Raw genomic sequence first — 26,156 nt, 5'->3', positions numbered from 1 at the left:
CCCCTGTGAGACAGTACCACAAGCAATACAGGACACTTTATAACGATCCCCAGCGCCCTTTCAACCTGCTGGATCTTTTGAACACTTTCCTCTGTGTCCAGAGAGAGGTTTACGTCTCATTCGGCTGTAGCGAAGGCAACGGGCAGGACAGACTCAGCTCTACCTTCCTGTCTATGGGACGCGCAAGAGTTAAAGGGCAACAGAGCCTGCAGCCAAGTTTTACAAGGGAGAGGAAATATACACAGGATCGGGAAATGGGAATGGGCCGGGATGCCGGGAAGCAGCACAGACGGCGGGGAGATCCTGGCAGAGCCATGTTCTCCTCGCACTGGGACAGTCTGAGAGGTGGCTGGGCTGCGCTAGGCCAAGGGTCTTGGAGAGCAGCTGCTGAGAAGGGGTGCAATGGCATTGCCTGATTATCTCCCCTGTCTTTTCTCACCAAAGCGATAGGACCCTGCTGCTTCCTGTGACTGTAACCTCCCGCCCCAGGGATCGGATCCTCAGACGTGGCTCCTCTCGTGCGGAAGGAGAAAGGGGCAAAGGAACAGGGATGGAGAAGGCAAGTGGCTTGCTCCTGGGGGGTCTGGGCAAGGGAGCCTCGCCTTGCAGGCAGGGAGGGTTATGGGTCTGGCTTGGCTTTGCAATTGCTCTCGCAGGGTTTAGACTGGCTGTGATTCGCTCTGCAGTGGGGAAGGACGAGGTGCCCTGGGCCCCTGTCTCCCTCTCCCAGCCTGACTCTACCAGGAGCCCCCAGGGAACAGACCACCGTGTCATTGTGGGCGATTCAGCCATGGCCAGAGCTCTTGATCTCAGTGCACCAGCCTGGGCTCCACCCTGCCCTGCCATGGGGACGGGCTGGACAGTCTGATGCATCTTTTCGCTCTCTGCTATGACCCTGTAGGGCCCTTGCCCCTCCACACAGTCACAGCCCAGCTGCCACTGCAGCCCTGGGCCTGCATATTCTCCCCCTCTGCTGCTCAGGGAGGGGGGAATGGCTAGCTGCTCCATGGGTGGGACTGAGAGACCTAGCCCTGCTCCTCACAAGCCAGTTGCACGTGGGGTTGCAGGAGGAGCGTGGCATCTTAAGGGCATGCACCTCCAGAAATCCTACCCTCACTGCAGGGATCCTGTATGGCCCTGGGGAAAGGGCCCTAGAGTGGGCACAGCGTCCTTCCCAAGAGCGCTGGGGTACCCAGCATGCCCAGGGTGTGCGGTGGGGGGCTCTGGCACAGGGCGGTGGAGGGCTCCCTGCTCATGCTAGGCGCCAGTGGGCTAACCCTGGGCTGATGTCGCTCCTGCTGCGGGGAGGACATTGTTCCCACTGAAAACAGGAAGCAGCTCCAGCCTTTCCTGGTTACATGCTGGCTGAGACGCTTACAAACCCGCTGGCTAACGACCCATGGAGGGCTGCACTGCCCCTCTCAGCCCAAAGGGGGCGCAGGCGGGAAGCTGCAGGTGGGCATGGTGTGACCTGTAAAAGCACCAGCCACAGAGGCACTGAGAGTAACCAGGAGCTGCTTATTCCTGGCATCGGGTGTAACGGGGCTGACGTGCTCCAAGGTCGCAGGCTGGCCTCTCTGCCCAGCGGGAATGTCACCCCACAGGAGAGTGGCATCTCCCTAGTACAGCTTCCAAAGCCAGGCTGCTTGCGGGGGCTGTAACTGCATCGCTGCAGAGTCTGGCAGGCCTTGTACATGAAGCAGGGGTGGGCTTGCCCAGTGGTTGGCTGGGAGCCCCCCAAACGAAGCCCATGGCGCTGAATGGTACCGCCGATGATCCAGTGTGGGGGGGGGGGGTTGATGGGGGTGCTCAGGTGTGAAACAGGCATCCCGAGCCTGTGTGGTCATTAAAGATCCTATGCCACTCTCGGCAGGACTCAGGGGTTACCCCCCATCCCCTAGTGTCCTGGCCCCATTCCAACACAGGACTTTGCCAGCTTCCGTCATTTTGCTGATTTTTTCTCCTTAAAGCCCCAGCTGCTGGACTCCAGTGATTATGGGAGAATTTCAGCTTCAATTTTTTTAAAAAGTCAAATCCCAGCCCTCCTGGCTGGGGAGAAAAGCTTGAAAATTTGACCCCCAAAGGTTCTAAACCTGAAAGGTGAATAAAACACCCCCAATGTTTCACTTGTAAAATCTCTGGATTTTTAAACCAGTATCTGGATTACTGGGAGACAGGTTCATGACTTTTGCATGCTTGGGGCCTCCTGTCTCCCTGAAACCTTTCATCGGGCCACCATACTCTTTACTTCCTGTTGTCCTAGAAATTGCTGTATCAAGCAGCTAGTTCAGACTGGCTGATGCGTTCCACACCAGAGCTGGCTGCTTTAGCAATGCACTGGTGGGTGGGTGTCCTCTTCGCCCAGTTCTCTGTGGCCTTGCCCCTGGTGCTGTTGTTTACAGTGCAAAGTGACTGAGAAACACAGCTGAATCCAAATGTAGCACTTTGCACAGGTGTCAGCGACAGGGTGCAGGGAATCAGGGCCATGGTCGGTACAGGGCTCTCAGATCTTTCGGCATGAAAGGAGCCTGAGATGTCTGGGGTTCTCTGGGCGGGGTTCTCTGCAGGGCGAGCTGGACTCAATCTCTGAGAGGGAGGAGGAGGCCAACGTAGCAGGGGCGGACGAGCGGGCAATCCTGCGCTACGAGGAGCAAATCACCACACTGCTCGTCACCATCACCCAGCTCCACAGCAAGGCCGAGCAGCTGCAGCAGAGGAGAACCAGGTACCTGCCCTGCTTGTCACAGTACCCTAAAGGCCCTGCCAACAGCTCCTGGGGAATCAGGAGCCCCTTCAGGGGGGCACTGAAGGGCATGCAGTTGCCACTGTTGGTGTTGTGGCATAGAGCAGCAATGCCAGGCGGGGATAAACACATCTGCCTCTAGCCCTTTGTAGGACGGGGTGCTCTGGCCTGCTGGGCTTCCTGTAACTCATCCACAAAGTGTGTGTTATGTCCCCCTCGAGCAGCTGCTCCCCACGGAGAATGACAGCCCGCTACTGCTGCCAGCTAATGGAGCCCCTCTCTAGTGCGAGTGGGAAAGGGCTGTGCTGTGTTATGGATGGCTCTGCGTTCAGTTTCCGTTGGTAGTGCAGGACTGGGGTTGGTACAGCCATGCTGGGCCTGGGACTGATTGCCCATGAATCCTCGCCCAGGCCTTGGCCTCCTCTTGCCCTGTCAATGGCATGCCCTGTGGCCTCCTTACGGCCCCACTCCCCAGTGTCCTGCCTCTTCCCATCTCCCTCTTCCACTCCATATTCAAACCCTCCCCCACTCTGTTCATTCCAGGGGTCAGTTCGAAATTACCCTCCAGCCTGTGCCAATACCTGGCCTCTCTCTCAACTCCCCTTCTCCCTCAGAGCAATAGCTCCCTTTCTGTCTGTCCGTCCTAGCTCCCCGCCTGGTGCGCGAGAGCCTTCTTCTCTGCCCTTGGGAAAACTCTCATTCTCATCTGAAAGGCCCGCGCCTCTCCGGCTGGTAGCCCTCAGTTTCTCTGTTCCTTTGCTACTCTGGATCAGCTAACTCTGTGAAGCAGTTCTGGACACTGCTTGTAGAAAAGATGCTCTTTAAAATGAAGTTGTCATCTATTCTATTCTATTCTATTCTATTCTATTCTATTCTATTCTGGGTCTTGTACGCTGCCTGTCACCAGGGTATCTTTGTGCCTGATTCTTTAGCTGAAAACATGGCCTCCTTTAAAGGCTATGGACTGGCTGCTGTGGTCTGACCTGCCTGGCTTCATCTAGCAGTGACTTTGCGTTCTTCTTCCTTTCCTGCAGCCCTGGGGAAAAAAGATAGGAACTTTCTAACAACCCTGCTCTTCGACCTGGGCTGTCCAATTGTCACGAACATTTACGGGCTCAGATCCACAATTTTCTTGTCCTCCTGTCCCATGATGATGAAAAAACTCCTGATATTTTACTCGCCCATCACAACAAAAACAAAACAAAAACCCACGATTCTAATTTTGCAAGGCTGTACTAAACGTGCTCTGGGAACAGAGGCTTGCTATTAATCCAGGTGCTCACTAGATGTCACTGTTTCTTAGTGGCATAATATTAATCTGGCAACAAAATATTGGTGTCTTAGAGGGCTGGTTTCAGGTGGCTACACTCGCACCTGGAACTCAGCTGTCTCACATCAGTTGCTCCCTTTGCCGTGTCTCCGGGGGAGTGGAGTCGACCGCTCTCTCCCCGGGCATCCTCTGGCTTTGATTTCCTGCAGAGAGGAAGATGAGTATTCAGACCAGTGCTCCGAATACACAGCGAGCCTTCCCAGGTGTGTGCAGAGGCCCTGGAGCTTAGCCATCCGTCCATTCCCCATGGGCTGCATGGAGGAAGGTAAAGGGGGGTTCATTATATTTTGTCCCAAGCTATCCCACGCCTTTTGGAGGCAATAAGGTCTAGTGGGCGGACCTAGGTCTTCTGGGTTCTATTCCTGCCTCTGCCACTGGCCTGCTGAATGACCCAGGGCAAGTCACTTCCCCCCTCCATGCCTCAGTTTCCCCAGCTGTGAAATGAGGAAAATGGTACCACCCCTGCTATGTCAAGCACTTTGAGATTGCTGTGGGAAGAGCTCTTGACAAGGTTTATTATCACTGAAAGGGTTTCATCTCGTCAGGGGCCCCGTTCTCACCAGATTCCTGACAGATCCTGGGCCCCAGAAGTCGCAGGCTGCCTATTGTGTACGAACCCGGCTAGGGTCGCCGATCCCGGGTTCGTCCCGTCGTGATGCTGCTGCGTTGCCTTGGCCCACCTGCATCACTGCAACGCCAGCCCCAGGCAACAGTGCACAGGCCTGTGGAAGTCGGGGGAGGTGGGATGGGACTGGAGGGAGGCAGGAGGGACTGTCATGATCGAATGGGGTGAACACAGGGATGCCATGTCTGGGGCAAAGCCTGCCAGCTGCTTCCTGGTGGTACAGACTCATGGGCGCTTCTCTTCCTGCCGTGGGCTCCGGCGGTGGGCCTGCTGCTAAATCCACGCAGGCAGTCGGTGCCAGGAGCTCCGTCCCCTTGTGCACTGAGAGGAGCCACAGCCTGCTGGTCTGTCCCTCTTTACAGCAGCCCCTCTGGGATGCAGCCCAGATCCCTGAGGGTGTAAGGGGCATGAGCCCCACCAGCCCTCCCCCCGACTCATCCCCGTCTCTCCCCCGCTAGGAGGCAGCTCCGACGTGTTCCTAGATCTGCAGCAGGCTGTGGCCTCTCTGGAGAATGCCGTGTTCTCCCGGCGGAGCCAGGCTCGGCTGCTTGGCAGTGCTGGTGGGAAGACGGGCGCAGGCGGCCCCAGCGTGGTGGGAGAGGAGTGGGCCCAGATAGCCAAGGTGAGCAGACCTCCCTCCCCCCCTTTCTTAACCGCCACCATCCCCTCTCCCTTCCAAACACCTGGCCTGGGCTCTCAGCCTCCCCCGGCTGGGACAGGCGGGGTTTGCCTTCTCTATGCAGCAACCCTGACGTGCCCTGGCATTGGGGCCCAGCTCTGTCCTGCCCGGACCCCGCTGGGGGACGGGCAGCTGGTTCTCTGGGGCCTGGCCAGTCCCCTCTCCAGAGGGTACTCACGGAGGGCAGCTACAGCCAGTTGTGATGGTGTCTGAGGTGGAAGTGCACCGAGACCCACCTGCATATACCCCACAGAGGCCAGCAAGCGCCCCTTGATTTGGAGCCAGTGCCCCCTAGAGGGAAAAGGCCTGGCATCCCATTCCCTGCCCCCCCCCCCAAGCCAGCCAGTTCCCCTGCCCTGGGGGCAGATTGGAGCAGGCGCCCCATAGAGGAAAAAGGCCCCGTGTCCCATTCCCCACGCTCCTGAGCCAGCCAGTCCCCTGATCTGCGAGGTTTGAGTTTAAATTGCCTGGAACCAGAGGTGGTGGGGATTCAATGAAGCCTAGATACCAAGGTGACAGGTGCCTTACACAGACCTAATTCCTAGGGAGAGTTCTGGACTCTTGGCATGATGCAGAGACTGTAGCTTCAGTGGGTGACTGGGATGAGTGTGTGTGTGTGTGTTGCATTTCCAGACCCTGGAAGAGGTAGAAAGAGGCCTGGGGGATTTTGCGGGACTCCCGGAGGACAACAGGAGCTGTCCCTGGAAGGCAGCTCCCAGGGCGCCGGGGGAGAAGATGAGCGAGGCCAGCCCAGGGCTCTCAGCCGAGGACGTGAGCTGGATCAAGAAGGAAATAGCCACATACGCAGAGAGGAATGCGGCTCTCCGGGTGGCGCTAGAGAGCAAGGAGGAGGAGCTAAGCAGGTCCAAGGTCACCCTGCAAGCATTCCAGGAGGAACGGGAGAAGCTCCAGAGAAAGGTGTGTATGACAGTGGTGATATCCCCTGCCACTGACATGCAGCCACCTCTGGGGGCAGGGCAGCAGTGCTGCTCCCTGCGGGAAAAGGGACTTGGCCAGTGGTGGTAGGTTCAGGTCTTCTGACTAGTGCAGTGGATATTTCACTGTCCATGCAGGGCAGCCAGGACCTCATTTGGGAAGGTCTCAACCCGACTGCCCCAAGCACATGGCCACATGGGTGATCTTTTTATCTGCAAAAAGGAAAGGAGGACTTGTGGCACCTTAGAGACTAACCAATTTATTTGAGCATGAGCTTTCGTGAGCTACAGCTCGCTTCATCGGATGAAGTATTTTATTCAGCCAGTAGATGTCACTGAGTGCGGCGTAGACTAGAGTTCCATGGGAGGTGGGGGTGCTCCCTGGTAAACAAAGCAGACAAAGCTAGAACTCAAGCGGTGGGGAAGCCTGTGTCTTTGTAGCCGTTTTGTTCCACACACACCTGATGCATTGGATCCGTGATTTCTCATCTTGTGGCAAAATGCATGGGAGTCGCGTTACCTGCCTCCAGAGGATGAAGGGCTGGGCCACCCCCCTGGCAGTGGAGCTCTTGGCCCCCCAGGAAGCAGGGCTCTGCTCAGCCTGTTGAGCTATTCCACTGGAAGGGGGCTGGGTGACGGGGCACTGAAGGAGGGAGGGATTTCACAGAGTCCGTGTTGGGATGCGAGGACCTCGGTTTCACAAGGTCTGGGATCTGTGTGGACTCGGCTTGTTAATTTCCTGGGTGCAATCCAGACTCACCCCCCTCACTTCCATGGGGCTACTCCGGATTTACTCCGGTCGCTGCTGTCAGTCAGCCCTTGCTATGACTCGCTGAGTCCATGTGAGGTGAGTGATGGGTACCGCTCTCTGCTCAGGTCAAGGAGCTGCAGGACTCACTGCTCCGAATCGAGACACTGTCCCAGCCCTGCAGCCCCTCAGCATCTGCCAGTGACACTGTCAGCACCAGGGGGTCCGTCAGCCCCGGCGGGGAAGGGGAGCCCTGGCCGTTCCAGGTGAGTGCAACGCCAGGTCTCAGTGCTGCTTCTCCGTCCCATGCCGCTAGGTCCTGCTCACTGCAGGGGGTCAGGATGCCAGCCGGGTCGCAGCTCCCCAGGCTGCAGGGTTATGTGGCTGCCAAGCTCAGAGCCGGGAACGACCCATAGACCGGGATGAGCAGCTGCCAGCCAGCTGCGGGCATGCTCCAAAGCCCACTGCAGCCGATGGAAAGAATCCCCAGCTGACCGCAGGGTGTTTGGATCAGGCCCTGCGTGCATCACCTGCAACAGGCAAGGAGCCAAGGGGGTGTAATACATGGGCTGCAGGCGTGTGACCATGTCTCCCTCCAGGGGCTGGCCAGAGCGACTACAACAGCCGGCTTCTCGCAGCCAGGGGATTTACTCCTTCGGCTCAGCTGAGAGAGGCTGGGCCAGTCTCCACTGATGGTTGTGGGCACTGGTCCCAGGTGGCCGTGGATTGTGACACCAGCTTCTAGCAGGCAGCTCCATCCCTGCTGTGATGTTTAACCGCAGCTTTGTTAATGCCCCACCCTGGGTGTCACCTGCGTGCCCCTATCCCAGCCCCCTGGGGACCTAGGCCTGTCGCCGTCCTGCAAGGAGTCCTTACATCCACCCGCAGCCTCCGCCAGGCACAGACTCATTCCTGGGTTTGTCATCCCCGCTAGTGCCCTCTGCAGGACCCAGTTGCCGCGGCCCAGAGCCTGATCCGGTGCTTTCAGAGCTGCTCCAGCACCCAGCACCTCTGCCGCCTGTTCCCCCAGCACCGCCCCCCAGCATCGGAGAGCCACGTCAGGGAGTGGGAAGCTCGGACACAGCAGCTGCGAGGGTGAGGGCAGAGGCTCGCCAAGTACTTTACCCATTGGACAGGGCAGCCTCGCACCTGGCCCCTCTGCACCAATGAGTTTGATCATCCCCCAGGTACAGGCAGGGGAAACTGAGGCACGGAAAGGCGAAGTGACTCACCCAAAGTCACACAGGAAGCCTGGAATAGAAGAGCCAGGAATAGAACCCAGGAGTCCTGACTCCCCTCCCCTGCACTAAACACTGGACCCCATTTCCCTCCCAAAGCTGGGAATAGAACCCAGAAGTCCTGACTCCCAGTCCCCTACATTAAGCACTAGACAATACAGTTTCAGACTCTCACATCCAAAGCTCTAATGGGCAACCCCTTCCCCCCGAGAATGGTGACAATGAAATGCCGCCATGGCCCCAGTATTTGGCACATCCTCCTCTTGGGGTGAAGGGGGAGTCCTGGGCTGAATTTCCGGGCTGGGGAGGGCTGCAGGATGTCCGGTGGCACCCCCTGGGGCTCGTTCCAGAGCTGCATTGACGGGTGGCGAGGGTCCCTTTGGGAGGAGGATGTGTAGATAGCACGGGAGGTGTATTGGTCGGGCATCACTTGGGGATGCGGAAGAGCTGGGTGGGTTATAAACCGGCCCTTCTCCGGGCTCCCCGAGGAGCCAGCCCTGCCCCATCCAGTCCGATCCCCTTGGTGCGGGTCACAGCTGGATTCTCAGCGCCACGCCTCCTGCTCCAGGTGCATCGAGAGGCTCAAAGGCCTGAACCAGCTGCTCTCGGGGACGCTGCAGGAGTGGAAGGGCCACTCGGAGAGGCTCAGCATGCTGCTGGGGCAGCACGAGTCCAACAGCACGGCCCTGCGCCTGGCCGCGCAATACAGGTGAGGGGCCCGGCCCCGGGACCCGCGCCTGGATTCCCCCCATGGGGAGAGAGGAGCCAAGCTGGGCCGGGAGGCGGAATGGACTGTGTGGGAGGGGCAGGGGCACAAAGGGCTCCGGGGGTTGGGGGGGGTGGTGTGAGGGGCTGGGGGTGCTCAGGAAGGGGCACAAGGGACTGGGGGGCTCAGGACGGGGTGTGAGAGGTTGTGGGGGCTCAAGAGGGGGTGCGAGGGGCTGTGGGGGGCTCAGGAGGGGGTGCGAAGGCCTGGGGAGCTCAGGAGGGGGTGCGAGAGCCTGGGGGGTTCAGGAGGGGGCGCAAGGGGCTGGTGGCTCAGAATGGTGCGTAAGGGGCTGTGGGGGGCTCAGGAGGGGGTGCGAGGGGCTGGGAGCTCAGGAGGGGGTGCGAGGGCCTGGGGGGCTCAGGATGGGTTACAAGGGGCTGGGGGCCCCGCCAGCTCTCAGGCTGCTCTCTGTGCTTGGCCCGGCAGCGAGCGCTGCGTGGAGGCCTACGAGGTGCTGCTGTCCCTGGCCGGGGTGAAGCTGGGGCCCTGGCTGGAGCCAGTGGAGGAGGGAGATGCCCTGGACAAAGGTGAGTCCTTGCAGCTGGTCCCCTCTGACCCCGCAGCCACCAAACGCCCCTCGCTGTGGGGCTGGCAGCTCAGGGGTCGGTGGGGGGAGCCCATCGCTCCACGGCGCCCCCAGGGGCGAGGGGGGAACCAGCTGCCTTGTGCCAGGCTCTGCCCTGGGCTCCAACCCCGCCAGGAGCGGGGGGCCCTGCCAGCAGAGGACGCACCAGCATGAGTTTGTTCCCTGCTCTAGGAGAGCCTGGGGCGCGCGCCCCCAACAGCCCCGGCGGCAGGATTGGGGCTGTGCTGGACGAGGCCAGGAGGTTCCTGGGGAGAGCGGAGCCTGAGGGCGAGGAAGCCGGGTCGGGGCAGGACCGGGCTGGGACCCATGGATGGGAAAGGTAGCAGAGCTCCTATGGGAGGGTTGTCCAGGGACTGGGGCTGTGGGCTTCTGAGATGGGCCCCAAGACTCTGATCTGAGCCCTGAGGGATGGGACCCCGAGCCCCCAGTCCAGGGGGATGGGACCTTGAGCCCTGGATCCTCCCCCCCACCACATTCAGGGGGATGGGACCCCTTGGCCCCAGTCCCGGGGGATGAGACCAGCAGCCTCCAACCCCAGGAGTCAGAGATGGGACCCTGAACCCCAGAGCTCCCCCATCCAACGGGATGGGACCCTGAGCACCCCCCAGTCCCAGGGAATGGGACCATCAGCCTCCTACCCCAGGGGATGGGACTGTGAGCCCCCGAGCCGCCCCCCCATTCCGGGAATGGGACCCTGAGCCCCCAACCCAGATCCAAGGGCTGTTGGGCCCCTCCCCCTCTTCTCCCAGCCTGCTCTCGACACCTCTCTGTCCCAGCAGCACCCCCAGCCCCGGGGCCCTGGGGCCCGGAGGGGCAGAGGAGGGGATTCTGCACGAGTACATCCGGCGGCTGCGGGCGGAGCAGGCCTCGGTGGAGGTCTCCCTGCTGGAGCTGGGCTGCCAGGCCGCGCCTGGTTCTGCCGGTGCCATGATCCAGAGTAACGACGCCATCAAGGCCAAGCTGGATGAGGCCGTCAGGGTCGCAGGGGGGGTCCTGCCCAGGGAGACACCAAGGCCAAAGATGGAAAAACCACAGCTGCTGCACGACTTAGTGGCCATCAGGGTAGGCACGGGGCAGGACGGGCTGGGCTAGCGGCCACAGTGCAGGGCGGGGAGCCAGGACTCCGGGGTTCTGTCTGTGGCTCTGGGAAGGGAGTGTGGTCTAGTGATTAGAGCCAGGTCAGGGTAGGGGGTTGCTGGACTTCTGGGATTTGTTTTTGGCTTTGTGAGGGGAGAGAGGTCTAGTGGCTAGAATGTGTGTGTGTGTGTGTGTGTGTGTGAGGACTCCGGGGTTCTATTTCTGGCTCTGCCACAGACCTGCTGGGTGATCTTGGGCAATGCATGTCCCCTCACTGTGCCTCAGTTTCCCTCGCTGTATATCAGGGACCCAGAGGGTGGCGAGGCTTGGTTAGCATTTGTGAAATATTATTAATGGGGTAACTGCTGAGCAGGCCATAACGGGAGCCCGGAGGGTGGGGTGAGGGGCTGGGGGGAGCACAACACGTGGGGCATGAGGGCCTCTAGTGGCGGGATTGTCCCCCCACAGAGGGACACGAGCCGGGAGATCTGCTTCAGCTATTGGGGACCCTGCGTTTAGCTCGGGCCGGAGGGGCCAGGCCTGGGGAGCCGGAACCCGCCGTGGCCCAGGGCCAGCCGCTCGCTTCTGCCTCCCTGACGGCGCCTCCCTCTGGCCCCAGGAGTCAATGGCGGATCTGAAGACCCAGCTGCACCTGGCGGAGAAGGAGACGCGAGGCCTGGAGCTCTGCACCTACACGCACCGGGCGCAGGAGGCCGCCCACCTGCTGCTCATCGAGCACCTGCAGGGGGAGCTGGACGGGCAGCGGGGCCGACGCCCCAGCTCCGGGAGCAGCAGTAGTGGAGACAGCACCAGCTGCAGCAGCTGCCTCGGGGTACGTCAGGGGCTGGGCGCCGCCCGCCCGCCTGCAGACACAGCAGGGCAGGGGGGCCCTGAGGCACGGCCAACTGGACCCCGAGGAAGAGGGGCGTACCTGGAGGTGGCCGGGGTCAGGGAAACGCAGGAACAAAAGGGAAACTCCCTGGGGCCTGGCCCATGAGGCAGCCACGGACCCCAAAGGGAGAGCAGCTCTGCCCCTGACCTGGGCATTTCACACCCATTGTGCACTGGTGTAGATGGCCCCACGGAGTGGGGGATCTGCCCCTCCCGGGGGACAGGGTGGGGGGTCCCGCAAGGGGGATCCAGGCGAGAATCAGTGCCTCTGCCGGGTTCACAAGGAGCCGAGAGGCCGTTGTGACCCCGATGTCCCTCCCGGGAGTGGGGGGCCGGTGGGTTCTGAGCCCAGCTGACGGAGAGGTTGTGAGCTGGGTTTGTCAGGTGCCCCCGGGCCCCGTCCCAGCAGCCGCTGCATGGTGATGGGGGAGCTTAGGGGTTGTTCTTGGGTTTCTCCAGGACGTCGGGAGACGGGAGGCAGAAGCTGCTAGACCCCAGGCTGCCCTGGATCGGGAGACGATGATGCTGGAGCTGGTTGGAGCGCTGGCCCGGTGAGCACCCCCTCTCCCTCCGTGGAGAGCCCCTTCCTCCACCCATCTGCTGGTGCCCCATGTCCCCGCCACCCCCTCCCAGCCCTGGCAGCGTCAGTGACTGCACGGGGGCCACAGGCTGGGTGGAGGAATCGGGGCCCCTGCCCAGCTCGGGGGCCCACAGTGGAAAGCTCTTGGGCGCAGTGCAGTGGAGACTCAGCCAGCGGCTGTGGGGAGGGGAAAGGTCCATGCTTTTGGGGTTGGGGGGATCCCATCTCAGGGGAGGGGGCGGGGGAAATCCAGTCTCAGTGTGCGAGGAAGGGGGCCTCCCCTCTCCATGGGATCTGTGACATCCTCCCTCAAGCCTTCATTTCCGTGGCAGGAGCAGGGAGCTGAGGGGCCAAGCCCAGGGCCTGGCGGCCTCCCTGGAGCACCGCAGCGCGACCAGCCGGGTGCAGCAGGCCCAGTGCGTCGGGATCACCAGAGACTTCTTCCAGGCTCACAGGTGGGGATGGAGAATCCCAAGGCCCTGCTGGGAGCCCCTGCACCCCCTCCTCCACACAGCCCCAGTCCCAGGGCTCCCTCCCGCCACTCTCCTGGGGCTGCAGCCCAGCCTGGGAGCTCTTTGTCCGGTGTCTGCAGGAGCCAGTTGGGGCAACGCGCCCCGAGGGGAAAGGTCTGAGGGCAGCAACCTGGCGACACCTCATTTGAACGGCTCCGAGTGCTTGGTAAAGACAAGGGCAGAGCCCAGGTCTCTGTGGGAATGGAGCCGAGGTCGCACAGGGCATCTGCAAAAGAGCTGGGGAAAGACCCCAGGAGTCCTGGCTCCCAGCCCCCTGCTCTAACCCACTGGGCCCCACTCCCCTCCTCGGGCCAGGGGTAGAACCCAGGAGTCCTGGCTCCCAGCCCCTTGCTCTAATCCACTCCCCTTCCAGGGCCAGGGATGGAACCCAGGAGTCCTGGCTCCCAGCCCCAGCTCTAACCCACCGGGCCCCAATCCCCTCCCAGGGCTAGGGGTAGACCCCAGGGCCACGAGTTGCTCCCAGCCCCCTGCTAGTCCCTAGGCAGCAGCCTCTGTCTGCAGCAGGCCGTTTGGGTGAGATTATCAATCAACGTGCACCCAGCAGAGGGGTTTAGCTGCACTTTGGTTAAGGCCCAGAAACACCCCAGGGGCTTCCCTGAGCCTGTCCTGAGCTCTGCACCTCCCTGTGCTCCCCGCCCCAGCTGATCCCAGAGCAACTTCCCTTTCCTGCCCCATCTCGCGAGCCAAGTCCCTGCTGCTGAGTCCACCTCTCTCCGCAGCGCCCTGGTGCTGGCCTACAGGAATGCCAGGAGGAAGCAGGAGGCTCAGCTGCAGAGGCTGGAGGCCCAGATGGGTGCGATGGGCGAGCGGCATGCGGAGCAGCTGCGCTCGCTCACACAGGCTCTGCAAAGGCTGGAGGAGCGTCGCATGGCCGGCAGCGAGACCTGCATCTAGGGCAGAGCCACGGTGGGGAGTGGGGGTGGCCGAGTCCCTCCCGCTGGCGTGCAGGGGTGACCAGCTGGCAGGGCCCAGGGTCGCCTCTCCAATCCATGGGGAGCTGGGAGCAGGGGGTCTTCTGTTCATTGAGTTTATTGCTCATAAATCACACCCCGCAGCCCCCTGCTAGCCCAGCCCTGGGCTCCTCACACACAGCTGTGCCGATGCCTCCCAGCCTGTCCTGGTTTCCCACCCAGAGAGCTGCATTGGGGGGAGGTTAGTGCTTGGGAGGTTTATTCTTGGTGCTGAGCAGGAAGGGGTTAATAGCAGAGGGTTGTACAGATGAATTGGGTCTGGTTTTAGTCCATGCTGGGCCCAGGGTCTGTGGCATTTGGGTGGAGACGAAATCACTCAATAAAGAGATCTCCAGTTCGAATGGGACTCTTCCTTATGCCTTCCGGCATCCCCGAGGGCACGGACAAGGCTGAGCTGTCTGGGTCTAGCCGGGCTGCTCTTTGCACATCCTCTGTTACAGGCTTCCATAAATTTTACCTCTCGAGTCTTCCTGCTGCTTCCCCAGCTGCCCAGGGGGACGCCTGGCATGGCAGATTCTCCAGCTTCATCCTTAACGCGGGTCCTGGAGATCACCATCCTCTGTTCTGGACAATGTTAGAGACAAGGGGTTGCGGGACTCCAGGGGTTGCGGGACTCCCTTCTGTAAGAAAATACACAGCTCCTTTCCCCTGGGCCTCTCCTAGGGGTGACAGGGGGTGGGAATGGGAACAGGAAAGCTCCTGCCTTTCCGGATGGTGTGTTTCGCATGGAGGGAGCCAGAATAAGCAAGTTCTCACTCTCTCTGAATGGAGCTGGGCACTTTCTGCATTCACATCTATCCCAGCACAGACCTGCAGTGCCAGCAAAGAGCCAGCGGAGGGCGCCTCTGCACACAAACAGGGAGCTTCTCTGCCCTGGAAAAAAGAAAAGGAGGACTTGTGGCGCCTTAGAGACTAACCAATTTATTTGAGCATGAGGTTTCGTGAGCTACAGCTCACTTCATCGGATGCTGTAGCTCACGAAAGCTCATGCTCAAATAAATTGGTTAGTCTCTAAGGTGCCCCAAGTCCTCCTTTTCTTTTTGCGAATACAGACTAACACGGCTGCTACCCTGAAACATCTCTGCCCTGGGGAAACCCAGCAATGCAAATCGACTCGGGTAGCCTCAAAGCCAAGTGCAGCCCCAGCACCGGGCCCAGACCTTCCCAAGGGAGCACATTCTTGTAGCCTCAGACAGAGCAGCATAGAGGGGAGGGCCTCGCTGAACTCAGCTGCTTTTAGTAACTAATTTAGCTGTTTTACATCATGCACACTTATCCTGTGGAACTCTCTGCCACAAGACCTTGTCGAGGCCGAGAGCTGAGGAGGAGTCTAGGGCCAATCCCCCCAGTGCGGCGCCCGTTCAGTGCTGGGCCAAGAGGTTTCAGCCCGCAGTGGCTTTGATGTCTGCAGTCGCCTTCGGGCATGGCGAGCTCCAACCTGCACAGTGAGCTCCCAGCCAGCACTGAGCAGGTCAGGCAGGGGCTTGTGAGCAGAGCAGCATCTCCCTCAGCCCTGCCCCAGGCACTGTCTCTCTCCCATGGTCCATAGGAAGGGCGGGACGTGCTAGTCGGATTGTGGAAAGAGCCACTAGCATGATCTGGCCAGTGCAGAAAGGGAGGAGGAAAAAACAAGTCCCCCCCAGGCTATGGGCAGCCTCGAAGAATATGTGAAGTGGAGTCATGTGAATAGCAGCTTGGGGAGGGGGTGGAAGCAGGGAACCCTTTTGATCCATCTATCAGAGTGCTCGCTGCCCCAGAGCAGCAGTGATCCCTATTGAGGCCAGGGAGTTGATGTGTGCCTGGCCCGTTTAATACCAGCGCCAAGCCGGGGGCACTCGAGAGTGTGTGCGCTGCCTGGCCTGGGGCAGCCGATCGCCTTGGACCCACTGCTGCTCAAAGCAAGCCCCCCTTCGGCCTGACCCCTGCTCTGTGCAGCGGTTTCTAACAGGCCCTTCATTGATGCTGAGCAGTGGGAGCGGCTGCCCTGCCTGCCCCTGCATTGCACCAGCGCCTGAGTGATCCGTCACTCGCTGCCCTGACTGCACCCAGGACGGATAGGTCTGGCGGAGAGAGGAAACCCGCCTCCCCAGCCCAAGCAGCCGGAGCGGAAATGGGGCATTGTCGCTGGCTTGGGATCTGCACGGCGTCCTTCATGCTGACTGTGTCCCCAGCACGCAGCGCAGAGCCCAGGGCCAGGGCGATCAGAGGCAGAGAGCTGGCGAGAAGGGAGCTGCTGCACAGCGGGGCTGCAGAGCAGACGGTTCTCGCCCTCTGCGGCAAGGAGGCAGCGGGTTCGACGGGAGGGTGACGAGATTTGGGCGTTACCAGGGCAGCCCAGGAGAACGACACCCTGTAGGCACAGAGCAATGCCGCCTTCCCCACCCTGCCCTGCCAGTGCATGGGGCCACACCCAACTCCGTCGAGCACGACACAGCTCCCCGGCCGCTCTGCCTGCGGGCTGGGGATGCCCTGCCCACTCGAAACTGGACTGCGATGCACCCACGTCACCCACTCAGCCTGCAGCCACAATCCCTCCCTGCCCCCGCAACCTGGGCTGGCTGGAGAGGGTGACTCCGGTCCCCCACCCGCCGCCAGGCCCCCAGCTGCTCTCGGGGGTCACAGGCGGCTGGGCTGGGAGGCTCCGGCGGAGCAGGTCAGCTCATTCTTGCTGGGAACAAAGACCGCCCTCCCCCCCATATTTCCTGGGCGCCGTTGAAGACATTTGGTAACCCCGACAGTGGGATCAGAGGTGACGGTGGCAGGAGGGCGCGGTGCATATTCATGAGAGGAGCGAGGCCCTGACCTCGGTCGGGTGGGGGCCTCCCTGACAGTGCAGATGGAGGAGGGATGGTCTCCAGGGACAGGATGCAGCCAGGGCCCAGCCATGCAGGCTTAAAGCCATGGCAGTCAGTGGAGTCACGCAGCATCGAGAGGCAGCAGAAGCTGCCCCTGATTCAGTGCCTCGGCCCTGGCTGATGTGGGGGTGTTGCTATATGGGGGCTTCCGTTCTCCAGCAGCCCCGTGTCACCCCACACTCAGGACCCAGCTGGAGCATGAGCCAGCTGACATCTTGCAGGGTCCTGAACCACGAGTGAGGCCCCCAAGCTGCCAGTCACTGAGAGGCCAGCAGCAGAGCTGGGGCTGGTCCTGGAGCTTGCATGGGCTGTGGACTCCCCCCTGGCCCTTGCTTCGCTCGACCTGGCACTGGATGGTTGTAAGACCAGGCTAGACAGACGCCTGTCAGGGCCGAGCTGGGGTTCCTCGGTCCTGCCTTGGCGTGGGGCTGGACTCACTCACCCCGGTGGCTGGTCCAGCCCTGCCAGTCTCTGAGTCTATGCTCAGGGGCTGAGGAGCTGCTGTGTTGTGCGGGGTAATTGACTGTCTCGGCGCTATCGATTCACCTAGCGCCGACCAACTGTCGGCCTTTCCCCAAGGAGGCCAAGTGTCAAAGTGCGGGAGGGGGGGACGGGCTGGGGGCAGCTGAGCAAGGTCGTGGGTCTTTGATGTGAAAACAGGGGAGCAGCGAGAGCGGGTCAGAGGCACAAGGCCTGGGGTCAGCGGGGTTCTATGGGGGGGTGACCCCACTTGAGACGGGGTCAGGCTGGCAGCTCCCGGGGCAAGCGGGCAGCGATGGAAACGGGCTCGGTTCCGTGTTCCTCGCTGCAGGGTAAAGGCTGTGTGCTCCAAGGCGGTGCAAACAGGGCACGTGTGCCCCGTTGTGCTTACGCACCCTCTGCTGGGCGGGTGCAGCCGGGCGTGCCAACCATGTCTGTGTGTACACGGACAGGTGTTGCAACCTCAGCTGGAGGGGAGCAAATGGGCACTGACACCTTGCCCATACGCTGGGAAACGGGCCCTGCTATTCAGCCGCAGGGCATTGCAGACAAACCACCACGGGGCCTGGAGGACAGCACAGGTCTCCACTTCCAGGAGTAGCCGCCGTGGTGCCGCTCCCTGTCTTTTGCTGCTTTGCTGGAGGGACTGCCCTTGTCCTTTTCCTTGTAGCCCATCACCCATCCACCCCCAGGCTCCCCACAATTGTCCTGCAACCGTACGCAGGTGCAGACTCCAGAACGGTGGAGACTTGGGGCCGTTCCCAGCCGTGGCGTCTTCCCGCTGGAAGCAAAAGGCCTGTTTATCAGTGCTGTATACACGGGGAGTCCCAGCAGCCCAGTCCGGACGCCTATGGAGTTCAACAAGGCACTGGGAGCGAGAGCTGCAGGGCACCGGCCGGGAACTGGGTAGTAGCAATCTGGCAGGAGGAAAGTGCTGTGTGTTTCTTCCCAGGACAGGGTAGGAACTGGAGGTAAGAAAGGCTTCTCTGGAAACGCCCTGAGGGGGTGGACCCAGCAAGGAAATGCTGCAGTTAAAACAGGAGCACTCGACTCACATGGATTTCAAGGACAATTTCAGTTTGTAGGTAATTGCTGCAGAAAAATTATCCCCTCCGCTGCCAGAGCCTGGGCACCGCTGGATCCCGCTGAGCCCACGGAGCTAATTACCCAATACACAGGACACCAGCCCAACGGGCACAGAAATAGGTTCGTGGCAATTAGCATGTCCCAGCCCTGTAACAGGAGTCAGCTCCAGCAGCCCTGCCCTGGAAATGCAAGCTGGGCTGGGAGAAGATAGCCTCACCTCCCCTCCAGGTCTCTCTTGGGAACACCCCAGTGGAAGGTCAAGAAGCTGTGCTGTCTGGTGGCTGGCAACGAAGGGGTTAATGGAAACGGATGACAGGGGCACTTCCGGCTGCAGGATCTCCAGCCTCAAAAGCCATGAGTCGGGCTCCAAAAATCTCCTGATTTTAAAAACGTTGGCTTGGGTTTATTGGCTCTGAGGCCTTGGAGCCGCGCTGGCTGCAGGGTTTCTGAGGCTTTGAAAGCTCTTCTCATGTCACATCGGAACAAACCACATGGCGAGTTTTTGTGAAGTGGGGTTTTGGTGAAGGTCCCTTTTCGGCATGCAAGGCCAGGTTTGCAGGCCGGATCTCGCTCTGGAACCGAGCGGGGAGTCCACCAGGGACACGGGAACCTTTCTGTTGAAAATGTTATCGACAACCAGTAATGGCTCCGCAAAGCATTCTGACTCGGAGGCGAAGGGGTTTTTTGAGGAAAACACATTTTGTTGAAAACATTCCGACCAGCTCTTACTTTTGAGCCCCTAGGTTTCCATTCACCAGCTTTTCCCTCAAACTTCAGGGCCGGGGGCGCTAGCTGAAATGAAAGCCGGAAGTCTCGCATGAATCACAGGACTCCAGGAGCTGGGGCTTTGCAAAAAGCACCAAATCTCACGAGACTCACGATAAGATCACGAGAGATCACAACACTGCGTCTGATTAGCCCCATCCCAGTGGCCTGTTGTTTCAAGCACTGGCCGTGATTTCGGTTCCCAACAGCCTAATCCCATGCAAAGAATGTGACATCCATATAGGTTTCATAAAAGATGAATGTCTATGGGCCTGGCCCATGTGCGCTCAATCTCCCCAGGGCCAAGCAGAGGGAGAGTTTTCCTGAGCAAAGCCAGTAGGATTCGAGCCCAAAGGCGGGGAAACCCCTGTGCTGACTGCACCGGGAGGCGGGCAGAGGGCTGGAGCCACTCCCAAGGGAAGCATGACCGTGCTAGCTGGCAACCTAGGTTCAATTCTCTGTCCCTCCACGGACGCCTGGGTTGAGTCACTTACCGGCTCAGTTCCCATCTGTCAAAGGGGGGTGATATGATTCTTCTGAGGTGTGTTATGGTGGCACATCAGAGCCCTGATCCTTGCTGCGCTAGGCGCTGTACAAACACAGAACAAAGAGATGGTCCTTGCCCCACAGAGCTTACAACGGGGTGTTGGGGGATAGCTACCTTAGGAATTGTCAGGGGCCCGGTCCCTACGGTGATGGATTATGTCACGGTAAGGACCACAGATAGTGTAACAGCACTAAAACCAGCCACAGGCCAGGTTTCATCTGTGCCAAGTAAGTTCCCATTGCCCATGTCCCTGGAGAAGGGACTTTCCCCGCACGCTGGACGGGGACGCCTGGAAATGTGTAAATATGGAGCAGGCCTGCAGACGTGGGCTGATTGCTGGTCTCTGCTGCGGCCAGTGTGGGGAAGCCGCCAATGTCATCCCCCGGCCGCCCCCTTCTCTTTCTTGCCTCTCCCCTCTGTGACTGGCCTGGTGTGGAATCCCCCCCCTCCCCGAAGCAGAGGTTTCCCAGGGGCTGGCCCTTGGACAGGCTGACCTGCGGGTTGAAGGTCAGTGCTCTTTGCTCAGGCCCCTTTTCACATTCAAATGGGGGCCTCGGAGCTTTGTGAGCCTGAGCCGGGGTCAAGCTTCAGTGAGAGCGAAAAGAAAGGGCCGGGGCTGCTGCCCCGGCTTTCAAGTCCCCTCTCTGTTCTGGTCTGTTTTCAGGGTGAGCGCGGGAGGGAATCGTTCATGCAGAACCCGCGCCTCACCTCCCATCCAAGGCCCTTTGCTGACACGAGCGGGGCAGGCCTCTCCTCCCCCGTGTGAACGAGGCAAAGGCAGCTTGTTATCCTTAGGGGAAGCTCCGTTCCCTGGTCACTGCAATGCAGCCACCTCTGGGTGGGACGCAGGAGCAGTTTAACCCAACAGGATGGAGCAGCACCATGCTGGGTACTGGTTCATGCCCACTAGTGAATTGCCAGCAGCAGCTGGTTCCCGGAGACCCCAAATCCCCAATTCGTTGGACACCCTCGGCTTCTACCCTGGGGTGGCTGAGGGCCTGGTAGGCCCTGGGTGGGGGTTAGGACTAGCATTCTGGCTGCCCTATGGGCCTTGCAGTTGCTGGGGAACAGCCCCGGTCACAGCCCCTCCTGGCCATGGAGTGCTCCTGGCTCCAGGCCCTCTGCACTGGGGGCATCCCTGGGGTGCTGTGCAGCCAGGCAGCAGGCCTCACTCTGGCCCCAAGTGTTCTCCCATCCAGGTACTGACCTGGTTCCCCTTGTGGCTGGGCCCGATGAACAGCGCCAGGTGCTGTAGGAACCATCAGACAGGAGGAGAGCCGAGGTCCCATGAGTCCTGTCTTGGCCTGCTTGACAGGCAGGTTCAGGAAAGTCACCGTGGACAGGAATGGGGTGACAACCGGGGCCACACAGGGCTGGGGAGCACTGGGCACCCCTCCCTGTGTGGCAGAGGCTCCAAGGGTAACCACTGCGAGAAATCCAGCAGCGCCCAGGCTGGCTGAACGCTCCAGAGCCGGCTGCTGAAGCAGGGGGGAGGGTTCTGGGCCCGATGAAGACAAGCCAAAGGGGGATTTGAGCAGCTTTCCTTCCCTGTCTGGGCTCCTTGCATCATCCAGGCAGGTTGCTTTGTTCCAAGATTAACCCTGGAGCCTTGCCAGCAGAGCCGCAGGTGTGCAGCACCTGGGCAGGTGAGGCCGTGCCTGTGGGGGGCTGGGAGAGGTGAGAGCTCAGCGTCCATAGCACGTTGCCCCCATGACGCCCCTGGGCATCCATCCATACAGTGAAAACCACGCTGGTAGATCCCCCCTTGCCCCTGCTGGGTATCTGTCTGTCTCTCCTTGTCCATTTGGTCTAGGGGACTGGTTCTTATGATGCTCAGGCTTCTCTGGCAGCGTAAAAGGGTGGGCACAGCCCCTTGAGGATTCCCCTGGCACCGGGGGCCTCTGCAGTGGGTGTGGAGCTGGGGTGTCCCCCCAGCACTGGGGGGATGGGGTGAGGGGAGAGCACTGTGCTATGGTGGTTTTCTGCATCCCAGCACCCATAGTGGGCTATGGTGAACACCGCATAAGTTAAAGCAGCCCCAAGGCTGCTCCAGTTTATATCAGAGGCCAGTAGGGCCCTGCACAGCCCCAGAATAGAGGGAGTGCAAAGCCCCATGCACAGGAGCAGGAGAGCTGAGACTCAGGCCCTCGGGCTCTATGGGGACCAATTCAATGTACCAACTGGGCAAGAGAGCCCGTTGCTTCTGGGGTGCAGGGGCCTCGCTCTCCCATGGCAGGGCATTAGTGGTTCACATCCAACCCAGGCAGGGCGTGAGTAGAAATCACGGAATGGAATGGCCTCTGCCAAACAAGCTGGTGGTCCCGGTCAGTGCTAGGTCTGGACGCTGTGCTTGGGACCTTGTGTTTGGGAGGGAGTGGGGTTCCGGCCGAGGCATGCACTGCTCCAGTGGGTGGTTTCACTTTGATTTCCAGCTCCCAACAGGCCGGAAAGCTCCAAGCAGAACTCAGCCCAACCTCTGCCGGCGTTTCAGCTCCACACCACAGAATCCTGCACCTTGTCCACCTCCGAGGTTCCCCTGGCTCCCCGGGGGGCCTGCCTGGCGGGTTGCTCCTCTGGAGAACCTGGCCGGGGGCATTTCTGAATTGGCAACCAAACCCTGAAACCACGCAAGTTCGGCCAGCTTGGGGTGGTGCAGAGGGGGCGTGTGTGCTTGGGGAAGTTTTGTGTGTGTGTGTGGGTGTACACGCACGCACGCACCAGCTCAGGGAGGTGGAGGGGTGTGTGTGTGTGTGTTAATGATTTGTAAGCAGCTCCAGTGTCCATGTCACTAAAACACCACATCAAGTTTAGCTGGGTTGTTACTGGGGCCCCTGAGCGTGGCCTTGTGGTTCAGGTGGAGGGTGGGAGTGAAGCTGTCTCGGATCAGGCAGCTGCTGTCCTAGGTGAGTGTTTTCATGCCTCAGTTTCTCCATCTGTACAGTGGGGGGTTGGGAATCTGAAGTCAGTGACGTCTGCAAAGCACTTGGATATCTTCAGCTGGAAAGGCACCACGGCCTTGCATCCTTAGCACGGGGGCTCTCCACCCCAGAGAGGACCCACATGGATATTGCTGGGTTGGGATAAGGAGGGTTAATCTCCCCTGCTGTGTCCCCCCTGCCCCGGGCGCCTCTCTGGGCAGTCATTCCTTGTGCACATGGAGCCTTTCAGCCTCATCACGTTCTCTGTTCCTCCTGGGCTGTGTGATAACGAAAGCAGGGTGTTTGCAGCCTTAGCAGAGCTCGAGTCCTTCTACCCGCGGCCACCGTCCCAAATCAAAAGAGGAACGGAACGGCTCTGTGGCCTGGTTCGGATCTCGGGTGTGGGTGGCTAGTGCTGGCTGAGTCAGGCACCACATGCAGGTCTTTCACAAACGGCCCCCCTCAGCTCTGCCAATGACACTCAGCCCTGAGATGCAGCCCCCATGCTGCTCCCCCAGGCCTGGGCTCCATGCACAGCTGTGCGGATGCCCCTCACTCCGGGCCCTCAGTCCTGCCTGCTATTCCAGCCCGGACTCCCGCAGCAGATCTGCTAGCGACCCACACTCCTGATCCACCCCTCCACCCTCCAGTTATTCCACTCTTGGGCCTCCCCTCACCCCACAGCTACCCCTCGTCCTCATCACCTCCAGGGCTGCAGTCCTTCCTGGGAGATGTCCACTCGCAAGCAAACAAGGGCAGACACATTCGGCCGGGGGGGGGCATTTTCCTGTTCGAGATGTTTCCGTGGCCTATGGGGAGCCCCGCCAATGCCCGCCACATCCACGGTTCCCCTCTCCGCAGCCTTTCTCCCTGCAGGAGCCCAGAGTAGCAGCAAAGTTTTAATGCCACTAAAGAGGCCTTAACCCCTTCTGTGCCGCGGGATGTGCGTGGGGAGGGAGACATCCGAGAGCTGGCAGCAGGGACTAATGCAGGATGGGGCGCGGGATGAGGGATCATTCAGGACACCTGGGTTCTATTACTGACTCTGCGGTGTGACCATGGGCAAGTCACTTCCCCTCACCGTGCCTCAGTTTCTCCTCTCACTCTTTGTCCTGTCTATTTGGACTGAGGCAAAGGCTGTCGGTCCCTTAGTGTTTGGGCAGCACCCTGCACAGTGGGGCTCTGATCTCATTGGTGATACCGTCACAAGTAAGAACTAGCCACAGGCTGTGAGCAAGAGGATGTGGGAATCAGACCTCACAGGGGAGAGGCAGTCACTGGGTTCTGGCCCCAGCAAAGGGAGCATGGGGCAGGACGAGGGGAAAGGAGGCAAGTCTGTTCCCGGCACTAGCCACAGGGCTAGCAGGCTGGCTTAACCCAGGACTTTCCTGTCACTGGGACAACGCTCTGAGCAGGGTCAGACGAGATATCTGGGTCTGGTGGCTGTGAGTGGAGAGGGAGGGGGACTGTGTGAGACACAGGGTCTGTGTGTCTCTGCCTCTGTGTGAGTGCGTGAGACGGTGTGTGTGCTCTGAGAATGTGTGTCTGTGTGTGACACAGTGGCTGGATGTGTGTGTGTGCACAGGAGAGAGAGACCGATCTGTGCTGTGTGATTGTGTCTGTGCTGTGTGCATGCTCTGTGAATGTGTGTGAGACAGTGTCTGTGAGTGAGTCTGCATGTGTGTGTGAGAGGCCATGTGTCTGTGTGTGTGTGTATATATACTCTATGTGTGTGTATGCTCTCTATGTGTGAGTGCATATATATACTGTCCTTGTGAGTGTATATATGCTGTATGTGCATATGCTCTGTGTGTGTGAATACATGCTGTGAGTGAGTGCATATATACTTTGTGTGTATAGTGTGTGTGAGTGTATATATGGTGTGTGTGTATGCTCTGTGCGTGTGTACATGCTGTGTGTGTGAATATATATATGCGGCGTGTAGGTGCTCTGTGTGTGTATGCTCTGTGTGTATGTTGCACGTGTGAGTGTATATATGCTGTGTGTGTATATGTGAGTGTGTGTTTGCGTGTATGCTGTGTGTATATGTTCTGTGTGTGTGTGCTGTGAGTGTGCATGCTGTGTGTGTGTATATATATGGTCTGAGTGTGTGTGTGCTCTGTGTGTGTGCGTGCTGTGAGTGTGCATGCTGTGTGTGTGAGTGTGTGTGTGCGCACGCATGCTGTGTGTGCTGTGTGCTCTGTGTGTGCTGTGTGTGTGCTCTGTGTGTGTGTGTGCTCTGTGTGTGTGTGCTGTGTGTGTGCCGTGTGTGTGTGTGTGCCGTGTGTGTGCTCTGTGTGTGTGTGTGCTGTGTGTGTGCCGTGTGTGTGCTCTGTGTGTGTGTGCTGTGTGTGTGCTCTGTGTGTGTGTGCCGTGTGTGTGTGTGGGTGCCGTGTGTGTGCTGTGTGTGTGTGTGCTCTGTGTGTGTGTGCCATGTGTGTGCTGTGTGTGTGCTCTGTGTGTGTGTGTGTGTGCTGTGTGCTCTGTGTGTGCTCTGTGTGTGTGTGTGTGTGCTCTGTGTGTGCCGTGTGTGTGCTCTGTGTGTGTGTGTGCCGTGTGTGTGCTCTGTGTGTGTGTGTGCTGTGTGTGTGCTCTGTGTGTGCTGTGTGTGTGTGTGCTCTGTGTGTGCCGTGTGTGTGTGTGTGTGCTGTGTGCTCTGTGTGTGTGTGTGTGCTCTGTGTGTGTGTGTGTGTGTGTGTGTGCTCTGTGTGTGCTCTGTGTGTGCTGTGTGTGCTCTGTGTGTGTGTGCTCTGTGTGTGTGCGTGCTGTGAGTGTGCATGCTGTGTGTGTGAGTGTGTGTGTGCGCACGCATGCTGTGTGTGCTGTGTGCTCTGTGTGTGCTGTGTGTGTGCTCTGTGTGTGTGTGTGCTCTGTGTGTGTGTGCTGTGTGTGTGCCGTGTGTGTGTGTGTGCCGTGTGTGTGCTCTGTGTGTGTGTGTGCTGTGTGTGTGCCGTGTGTGTGTGTGTGTGCCATGTGTGTGCTGTGTGTGTGTGTGCTCTGTGTGTGCCGTGTGTGTGTGTGCTCTGTGTGTGCTGTGTGTGTGTGTGTGCTCTGTGTGTGCCGTGTGTGTGTGTGCTCTGTGTGTGCCGTGTGTGTGCTCTGTGTGTGTGTGTGTGCTCTGTGTGTGTGTGTGTGTGTGTGTGCTGTGTGTGTGCTGTGTGTGTGTGTGTGTGTGTGCTCTGTGTGTGTGTGCTGTGTGTGTGCCGTGTGTGTGTGTGTGTGCCGTGTGTGTGCCGTGTGTGTGCTCTGTGTGTGTGTGTGCTCTGTGTGTGTGTGCTGTGTGTGTGCCGTGTGTGTGTGTGTGTGCCGTGTGTGTGCCGTGTGTGTGTGTGCTCTGTGTGCCGTGTGTGTGCTCTGTGTGTGTGTGTGTGTGTGTGTGTGTGTGCTCTGTGTGTGTGTGTGTGTGCTCTGTGTGTGTGTGTGTGTGCTGTGTGCTCTGTGTGTGCTGTGTGTGCTCTGTGTGTGTGTGTGTGTGTGTGTGCGTGTGTGCTGTGTGTGTGTGTGTGTGTGTGTGTGTGTGCTCTGTGTGTGTGTGTGCTGTGTGTGTGCCGTGTGTGTGCGCGTGCTCTGACGGTTGGGGCAGGGAGACAGCCCAAGGCGGAGCCCGGTTGTGCGGGGCGGATGAGAGGTCACTGGCCCTGCCCGCTGCAGGGGAAGCCGATTCCTGTTGGCTCTGGCTCCTGGCAGCGCAGGCCGTGCCCGCGGTTCTCCCAGGCTGCCCTGGCAGCTGTCTCATGGCCACGGGGCCGTGCTCCCTTTGTGGGGCTCCTCCCCCCTTCCTGTGTCTGGGGCGGCCCCGC

The 26,156-nt window shown here is 59.8% G+C and overlaps 1 protein-coding gene across 1 annotated transcript; it reads left to right on the top strand.

Annotated features, from left to right (window-relative positions):
* Positions 1-322: 322 nt before the first annotated feature.
* On the top strand, positions 323-14,034 carry USHBP1 (USH1 protein network component harmonin binding protein 1). Its single transcript, XM_073324203.1, has 15 exons — positions 323-559; positions 2,568-2,725; positions 4,223-4,338; positions 5,157-5,320; positions 6,011-6,295; positions 7,189-7,326; positions 7,995-8,155; positions 8,867-9,007; positions 9,494-9,594; positions 9,825-9,972; positions 10,430-10,715; positions 11,350-11,562; positions 12,081-12,172; positions 12,534-12,656; positions 13,454-14,034. The coding sequence occupies exons 1-15, from the start codon at positions 551-553 to the stop codon at positions 13,626-13,628; spliced, it is 2,310 nt and encodes a 769-aa protein (XP_073180304.1). The 5' UTR covers positions 323-550; the 3' UTR covers positions 13,629-14,034.
* The last annotated feature ends 12,122 nt before the right edge of the window (positions 14,035-26,156 follow it).

This window comes from Lepidochelys kempii, chromosome 25 (assembly GCF_965140265.1).
Source record: "Lepidochelys kempii isolate rLepKem1 chromosome 25, rLepKem1.hap2, whole genome shotgun sequence".
NCBI lineage: Eukaryota > Metazoa > Chordata > Testudines > Cheloniidae > Lepidochelys > Lepidochelys kempii.
The sequence above is the reverse complement of the archived record's forward strand: the minus strand, read 5'-3'. Positions and strand labels throughout refer to the sequence as shown.